The 9407-nt window shown below is 43.5% G+C and overlaps 1 protein-coding gene across 1 annotated transcript in view; it reads left to right on the forward strand.

Moving 5' to 3' along the window:
• The window catches only part of psma1 (proteasome 20S subunit alpha 1), a 57951-nt gene extending 55128 nt beyond the window's left edge, over positions 1–2823 (forward strand). The window contains exons 9-10 of the mRNA XM_039738864.1: positions 1816–1920; positions 2638–2823. Of these exons, the coding sequence (XP_039594798.1) occupies positions 1816–1920; positions 2638–2697 (165 nt within the window). The 3' untranslated portion in view covers positions 2698–2823. The remainder of the gene's footprint in view (positions 1–1815; positions 1921–2637) is intronic.
• The last annotated feature ends 6584 nt before the right edge of the window (positions 2824–9407 follow it).

Consider the following 9407-nt stretch of genomic DNA (forward strand, 5'->3'; position numbering starts at 1 on the left):
TATATATATATATATATATATATATAAATATGAAAGTTTTAAAATAAGCCCGATTTAAAATGTGACCATTGCACTTTTAGGCTTAGGATTTTATATGTATAGAGTAGCAAATTTATTTGCAAATAAAAAGTTTACCGTATAACAGCATATGCTTTGACTCATATCAGTAGCACCCAATCCCACATATTGCGCCTCTCTATAGCATTGTAGCATTATATCTCTGTAGTTAATCATCAGGTACATTACAGTATTCCGTATAGCTTTACTAAGTACTGTATTTAATACGTTTTTTGCACAACAGCCTATTTCACAGAACGCATCCTGGATATTAAGCGGCACATACATGCATACTTTGTTTGTCCAACATGCTTTAGTCATAATATCGTGATTTTACAAAATCTTAGCATTTTTGAAATTATAGCAGTATTATCATTAATACTGTTCTATCACGCACAACTACTGGACGCACATTCAATTTAAGATACAATCCTTAGAGCAGGGGTCTCCAACACACTGCTCGTGAGCTGCTGGTAGGTTGCTACCTCTTTCCAAGTAGCTCGCCAAAGGGATAATGAATCCTACATAAATTTAAAACTTGATTAGTCAAATTAGGGGTGGCCGATATTTCCAATAAATCATATCACGATCCTTTTAACACAAAATCACGATCCACAATCTGAATTGCAATCTCTCTTTTCACTGTGGCAGACACTTAAGAGAATATCTAGACTCAAACTCATCAAGACCTAAGTAACACTTTATTTTAAATATCAAACAAAGTTGAATTCAATTGTTATCTCGTTCGCTTGTTAAGCAGAGTTAAGGTACACGCCCCGAAGTTGGCGAGTGAGTGTGGAAGGACCCTCCCCTCGCCCCGCTGTGTGTTTCTCAGATTTGCGCTAATAAATCGGTACCGCAAGCGAACTATGATACATAGCGAAATGAGAGAAGCTACAAAATCAACCAGAATGTTCAAGCAAATTATAGAAAAAAACAGATCTAAATCCGTTAAGTAGGTTTCTCGTGAAAAGCAGACAGACAGACAGATATTGGATTTTATATATTGGTAAACCTTCAAAATAATGTGCAGTTAAAGTCACAACAGCATTCTCAGCATTTCAGGAGCTTAGTAGAGCCAGATAACTAGAAGAGTCTTCACCAAGCAGCTCTGAAAATGTCTGCTTTGTTTGGGTCTCCATACCTCTGTGATTCTGACGTGAATGTCATGAAATCAAAGTTCAGAACAAGACTGCCAGACGGACATTTAAATGACTCCATAACAGTAAACCAAAGTGGCTCCACTCCACCAGACACCTGCCGGTCTTGTTGAGTCATCTGACTAACTAAAAAAGCACATCACCCATGCAACTGGACCTGTGAACAAAGTGACACAGTGACAAATGAAGAAGTCACATCTGTGGATTTGGAATTGCATTGTTTGGTTTTGACAGCATTCAGGTTTTAATTCAATAGTGTGAATGCATACAGACATACAAAATGTACTTGCAGGTGAACTCAATATATCTTTGTGATGTTTTAATGCAAAATGTGAGTTGTGGACACCAACATTTTGTAATTTTCAGGCAAAACAAGCTTATTCAGTTTGTTTGGGTTGACATAAGCTATGAGAATAAACATAAGAAAACATGAGTAGCTCTCGGCCATTTTCATTTTGTAAAAGTAACTCTCAGGGGGGATAAAAGGTTAGAGACCCCCCTGCCTTAGCGGAAGTCTGTGTGTTGGTTTTGTGTCCACTGAGGATTTGAATTGTTCTTAAACTGCCTTTTCATGGTTGACTCGTTTCATTTTCTCCAGAATGTTTCTATTGGAATTGTTGGCAAAGACTTGGAGTTTACTGTCTATGATGATGATGATGTTTCGCCATTCCTTGAAGGCCTGGAGGAGAGACCTCAGAAAAAGGTAAATGAATGAGTGTCCAACTAAGGCTGCTTTGAGATTATTCAGGTCGATTACCTTAAGTTGCCGTTAATTAGCAGTGATGACTGGAGTCTCTGGCCAAATAACACATACATGACCGTTATTGGTGACCACGTACATCCCTTCATGGGCACAATTTAGTTATCTTCTAAAGGCTACTTCCAGCATAATAGTGCACTAAATCACAAAGCAAAGGTTTTCTGAACATGACAATGAGGTCATTGTACTTTAATGGCCTTGCCAGTCAGCGTATCTGAATCCAATAGGACACCTTTTGGATGTGATAGAATGGGAGATGAATGTGCAGTTGACAGTCTGAGGAAAATTCTTGATACGGTCATGTCAACATGGGCCAGAATCTCAAAGGAATGTTTGTAACCTCTTGTGGAATCCATGCCATAAAGAATTGAGGCTGTTTTGATAGCAGGAGGAAGCTATTGTGGTCCTAAGAGTTGGTTCATTGAGTGTTAAGTTTATAATTTTATTATTAGTGGAGGAAACAGATTTGAAGGGCAACCAGCTAAAGTGTGTAAACCCTGGAAATGACCCTCAAAACCATTGCTGATGACGAACAAGTCAAGAATCCCGTTGTCTTCGTAATGTTTCCTTGACAGACTTCTTTTAATTAAAGCACAAATAATATTCCGTCATTTTTGACTTGTATTTATCTTGTCCTCTTTTCTCCTTTCTGTCTCGCAGGCCCCACAGCCTCCTGATGCTCCTCCTGCTGATAAACCCGATGAGCCTATGGAGCACTAGTGTGCGGCCATTGGTGCACAGTCACAAAGACAGATTCTTCACAAGTTCATTTTCTCTACTTTATTTGCAGCAGGATGTAATACAAAATGTCAATAAAGCAGGTTTGTTAAATACGGGAAACCTTCATCCACTTGTGCTTTTTGTTCACATTCATGTCACTTGTGTGCAATTCACTCAAGGTGAGGATCCTCTGTTGGTCACTTCATGTCCTCAGGGGAGAAACAAGCTGTTTTGTGGTGCGTATGTAAGAATATTTTTTTTTTGCTGCGTAGCATAGTACCTCAGAGTGATGTCATTTAAACTGCCATAATCTAGAGTGGGGCCTGGGGACCCCTTTGAAGATTTGTGCGATCAAGTGGGTGGACAACTCATTGAAAGCACAAGCAAATGACTGTGAGGTTATTTATTGCCCTCATGCAGTGCACCCTTTGCATCCGTGCCCCTGCCCGTACTTTGTGAGACATCGATGGCAGCAGGAATCAAACACGGGTCCCTGAAATCACAGCCACCAGTTTTACTACTCAGCTATAGTCATGGCCGAAATTATCGGCACCTCTGGAATTTTCCCAGAAAATGCACCATTTTTCCCAGAAAATTGTTGCAATTTCAAATGTTTTGTATACTGTACACACGTTTAGTTCCTTTATGTACATTGGAACAACACAAAAAAACAGAGAAAAAAAAGCCAAAGCTGGCATCATTTCACACAGAACACCAAAACCGGGCTGGACAAAATTGTGGGTAAATCATTTTATTTCAAGTATATGATGCACGTTTGAACTCACCTGTGGCAAGAAACAGGTGCTGGCAATATAGCAATCACACCTGAAGCCAATTAAAATGGAGAAAAGTTGACTCAACCTTTTGTGTTGTGTGTCTGAGTGTGCCACACTAAGCATGGAGCTTATTAAACACGTTCTATGATTTTTGTGATGGGCGACCATAAAGAATAGCAAGTCTGAAGAGTCAAAAGAATGTCATGATGGACCGTGTGCCAAAAGCAGCCGTGAGGTCTACAAGGACCATTAGTGTTAAAAGATGACGATCTGCTGTGATTAGGAGATCAGTAGTCACCCTGACCAGTGCCGTCTCCGTACTGTGATTGGCCCTAAAACCAGACTGGAATTCCTCAGATAGGCCATTAGAGGCAAAATGGTCTTTTAAATGGCCTGCAACAGCACATCCTAGGATTTTACCCACTTATAATTGCTCGGTAGTTTTTAAAATCCTTAGGGTCAAGTCCTGGTTTTGTAAGGACTGGTGTTATAACGGCCATCTTTGAGGTGGAAGGGACCGGACCAGTGTAAAGGAATGTGTTGATGTTACTGGTGATAAAAGTAAGAAGAAAAGGCAAAGCAGTCTTAACCAAAAAAAAGAGTGTGCGAGGGGGTACCCAAAAACAACCGGAATCTGTACCTGGTGTGCAATCTCGACTTGGTTGCGAATTTCGCCGCTTGGTGTGGCACATTTACAGTATTCTGCACCAGTGTGTCAGGTGACGTTGCTCTGTGTTGTTCGTATGCCATTCCGTGTTGGTTTTTCTTGGTGCTTATTAAACATGTTCTGCGAATTTTGTGATGGGCGATCATAAAGCACAGCGAGTCTGCGTTCAATTTCCTTCTCTCTGCTGCTGAAACTGTAGCGACAATTGACAATTTTAAAGAGGAAGCATTAAGTAAAACAACAGGCCTAGATAGATAGATAGATAGATACTTTCTTAATCCCAAGGGGAAATTCACATAATCCAGCAGCAGCATACTGATACAAAAAAAAAATTATTTAATTAAATAAAATGAAAAAAAATTAAAAAGCAGACAATAACTTTGAATAATGTTAGCATTTACTCCCCTGGGTGGAATTGAAGAGTCGCATAGTGTGGGGTCTCCTCAGTCTGTCAGTGGAGCAGGACGGTGACAAAAGTCTGTCACTGAAGCTGCTCCTCTGCCTGGAGATGATCCTGTTCAGTGGATTCTTTATGATTGACAGGAGTTTGCTTAATGCCCGTCGCTCTGCCATGGATGTCAAACTATCCAACTTTACTCCTACAATAGAGCCTGCCTTCCTCACCAGTTTGTCCAGGCGTGAGGCGTCCCTCTTCTTTATGCTGCCTCCCCAGCACACCACCGCGTAGAAGAGGGCGCTCACCACAACCGCCTGGTAGAACATCTGCAGCATCTTATTGCAGATGTTGAAGGATGCCAACCTTCTCAGAAAGTAGTCGGCTCTTTCCTCTCTTCACAGAGCATCCGTATTGGCAGTCCAGTCCAGTCCAATTTATCATCCAGCTGCACTCCCAGGTATTTCTAGGTCTGCACCCTCTGCACAGTCACCTCTGATGATCACAAGGTCCATGAGGGGCCTGGGCCTTCTAAAATCCACCACCAGCTCCTTGGTTTTGCTGGTGTTAAGAAGCAAGTGGCTATGAGTGGTCTTCACGTTTCAAATGTCACTTGAAGACCAACCACGATCTGATCTGGCTGACCTTCCACAATTAGGAATGATGAAAATCTTGAAAAAGTTTGCAGCGCAATTTATGAAGATGGTTGTTGGACTATTGAAGAGACTTCTGAATTGACTTGTGTGTCTCGGAGTTCTTGCCACCTTCTCTACTCACCTGATCTTTGCTCCGTGGGACTTTTTCTTGCTCCCGCGTATAATGAAAAGAACTGAAAGGAGTTCTTGTACCGTCAACGAAGTCAAAGAAAAGGTCACTGCAGGCCTTGGACGAAGTTCCTCTTTGGCGATTCCAAAAATGTTTTCACCAGTGGGGAAAATCGTTGGGACAAGTACAGCCATTCATATGGAAAGGACTTTGAAGGAGACTAAAATTTCAGGAAGTAAAAATGATTAAAACTTTTTTTTTTCCCCAATTCCGGTTATTTTTGGGTATCCCCTCATACATTACAAAAAAATACAGACGGGTACTAAATAAATTAAAATAGGTTTCACCTAAATAGAAAAGAAGATAAAGGTGGTGTCCTATAGTCCCAGGTTCAGATACTCAGTGCGTTGGCACGAAGTTGTTTGTTTTTCACGCACTTTTTCAAGACTTGTCTGGACCCAAAGTCCCGTAGCTTCTGCGCCTGAGCACTGCTTTGCATGGAGGTTGAATGTTCTCCTCTTATCTTGTTGGCTTTACCCTTCCACACGTTAGATTAGGTTACCTGATGGTGCTACCCTGGCTGAGTGGGAGTCTGTGATGGCTGCCCAGGACTTTCATTCAGTGGACAGAGCTTAGGACGTCTGAAGGGAAATGGAGGAGGTTGAAGGCCCAGGCTGACCTGGGTAAGTATCTGTTTCTTCCATCTTCCTTCTCTTCTGCTCCTACCAAGGTACGTTTATTTCAAAACGTGTGGCTTGTTCTCTGCGTTCACCTCTTTCTCTCCTCTACCACTTCCAACCTCAACCCCCTTGACTGTTGATGACTTTGCAACCTTTATTCAGGAAAAAGGTGGCTACCATCAGCAGCTCACTCTCATCACCTCCTCCAGCCAAAGTGAGAACTAAGTGGCTCGGGGAACAAAACATCGAAATTTTGGGGTCCATGGCCAGGAAACTGCTTAGACCTTAATTCCATTGAGAACTTTTGGTCAGTCCTCAAAAACCCATCCATTCTGACAAACTCCAACCATTGATTATACAAGAACGGGCTGCCATCACTCAGGATTTGGCCCAGAAGTTGATTGCCGGCCTGCCAGGGTGAATTGCAGATGTCTTGAAAAACAAAGAAGGGCCAACACTGTAAATATTGACTCTGACCATAAACTTCATGTTGTTGTCAATAAAAGCCTTTGAAACTTCTGAACTGCTTGTAATTGTAGTACTTCAGTATCCCACAGAAACATCTGACAAAAAGATCTAAAAACTCTGAAGCAGCAAACTTTGTGAAAACCAACACTTGGGTCATTCTCAGAAGTTTTGGCAGGGTGGTTCTCCCCCAACAGTGCCCTCTACCGATCCCAAGGGACCTCCCTACAGGGCTGCACTTCTGGATTCCCATTTCACTAGCACCCCTGCAGGTGCCTCGACTGGGTTTTTATACAAGGACTACTGCCACCTAGTGCATGGGGGATGAAACCACTCCCAGATTCTGGCTTCCACTGAGCCATCCATTATTTTGAACTGAGTTAGCTTTCCACGATGTTGGCCAATCTGTCCATTGTTCCTCTCTGACCTCCATTCCTGTTAATGATATGTCTTCTGATCTGGCCAGGATGCCCATTCTCCTCCTACAAATGGTCAACCACCAGATCCTGCTTGCCAACCTCTCTGACCTTGGCATCACTGGGACTGCTCACAGGTGGTTTGAGCCCTACCTCGTGGGCAGATCCTATTGTGTGTCCTGGCATTGGAGAGATGTCAAGGGTGCACCAGGCAAGTACTGGAGTGCCCCAAGGATTGGTACTGAGTTCTCTCTCTTCTCTCTATACATGTCATCATTTGTCCTATCATCCAGTCCCATGATTCTTCCTAGCAGTGCTACAGATGATACACAACTGCTCCTTTTGCTCCCTCCACATGGTATTAATGAGAACCTCTGCATGTCTCACTAATATTGCAACCAAGATGAAGGCTCACCATCTCCAACACAAAGAAGGAAAGAAGGAGGACCACATGGTATTAGCAAGACCCTCTGCATTTTTCATTAATGTTGCCACCAGTTTGCCACCTGGTAAAGAAGGACCTTCAGAGGACCACACGGTATCAGCGAGAACCTCTTCATGTCTCACCAAGATGAAGGAACACCATTTCCAACTCTACCTGGCAAAGAAGGACCTTCAGAGGACCACACGGTATCAGCAAGAACCTCTGCATGTGTCACTAATGTCTCACCTGGATGAAGGCTCACCATCTCCAATACAATCCTTGCAAATAAGGACTTCCACAGGCAGGACCACACGGTATCAGCGAGAGCCTCTGTATGTCTAACCAGGATGAAGGACTACCATCTCCAACTCTACCAGGCAAAGCAGGACCTTCAGAGGACCAAACTCTATAAGCGAGATCCTCTGCATGTCTCACTAATATTGCAACCAGGAAGAAGACTCACCATCTCCAATGCAACTTTCGCAAAGAAAGATGTCTAGAGGACCACATGGTATCAGTGAGAACCTCTGCATGGTTCACCAAGATGAAGGAACACCATCTCTTTACCTGGCAAAGAAGGACCTTCACAGGACCACATGGTATCAGTGAGAACCTCTGTGTGTCTCACTAATATTGCAACCAGGATGAAGGAACATCACCTGCAGCTCAAAGACAGACCTTCTTGTTATCCCAGCTTGTCCGTCTATTTCACAATCAGTCTCTCTTCAGCTTGGCTCTCTATTGATAACACCTACCAACTCAATACTCAAACTTAGGGTGGTGATTGATGACCAGCTGTTCTTCACCAGGTTCCTAGAGTCAATATACAACATCTGGAAAATCAGGCTGCACCTGACAGAATAGGCAGCGTGACTCCTGGTCCCAGACTTTGGTCCCGTCACATCTGGACCACTGCAACTCTCCACTGTGTCACCAAGCTGCTTTAGATGATTCAAAATCTGGTGTTCGGCCAACTGAGGTGGGCACATGTCACTCCTCTCTTCAGATCACTACACTGACTTCTTGGAGTGGCACGTATGTAGTTCAAATCCACGATGCGGGCCTACAGAACAGTTGGCACCTGTGTATACGGAGACACTTCTGAGGTCTTCTGCTCCTTCATGACCATTTAGGTTGGCTGTTGAACAGCATCTAGTGAGGTCACTTCTTCTTGGTGTAACAAAATGACAAGAAAGGCCATAAAGGTTTGGGGCACCTTCTGGTGATCCCCGTATGATTAAAAACAACAACGAGAAAAAAAACATCTACAGGAAAAAACACGATAACACCTTTCCAGACACAAGTCCTAACTCAGACTGAGTCCATGATGGCACCAGCCCCGGTCGTGAGGCAGAAGTGGAAGGTTCTGCTGCTTGGGAACCGGAAATTATGTCGCCCAGCAGCCCTCCACCGATCGCTGGATCTGCAGTTAGAATGGAAGGAGAGGCATTAGGTGACAGCGCCAACCCTCGGCAGAGGGTGGTATTACCGGTCAACAAGGCCTGAAGTTGTCTCCTAAGTGCACGTATGTGCCATTGGCATCAAATCTCAGTCCAGACGCTTTGTTTGTGGCACCTGGCTGGTGGAACAAGCTGCCCACCTGCATTCGAAAGTCAACGATGTTTTTAAGAAGCGTCTAAAGACACTCGTGTTTGATGAATTCCTGTTGAGCTGAAATTAACCGTTAAGTTTTGAAATCTAAGAATTGTAACTCGCTTGTATTCCGTTTTTTGAGCTCTTTGCCTGTGACAATCGATTTTGTCACCTTTTTCCTGTCACACTTGTTCCTAAACAGTCCCCCAGACTGATGTTTACTCGATTAGGTTGGCCACATTTGTAAGTCACTTTGGATAAAAGCATCTGCTAGGCAAATAAATGTAAATGGTTCCCTATCCAAAGCTGGCACCTGCCTCGTGCCAGTGCTGCTAGGGAAGGTGCCAGCTCTCCAGACCCTTCAATTGGATAAGCACCTTACAAATGGATGAATGACAACTGCCCATGTGTGCCCAGGCTGAGGGGAGCTCTGTGATTGGACTCTCTCTCTGTCTCTCGCCCTCTCTTGTTGCACCCCATAGTCCTATGCACCATTAAGGCCAGCAGTGGGCGCCTTCCTTCTTGTCCGC

Source organism: Polypterus senegalus, chromosome 1 (assembly GCF_016835505.1).
Source record: "Polypterus senegalus isolate Bchr_013 chromosome 1, ASM1683550v1, whole genome shotgun sequence".
In the NCBI taxonomy this organism is placed as follows: Eukaryota; Metazoa; Chordata; class Cladistia; order Polypteriformes; family Polypteridae; genus Polypterus; species Polypterus senegalus.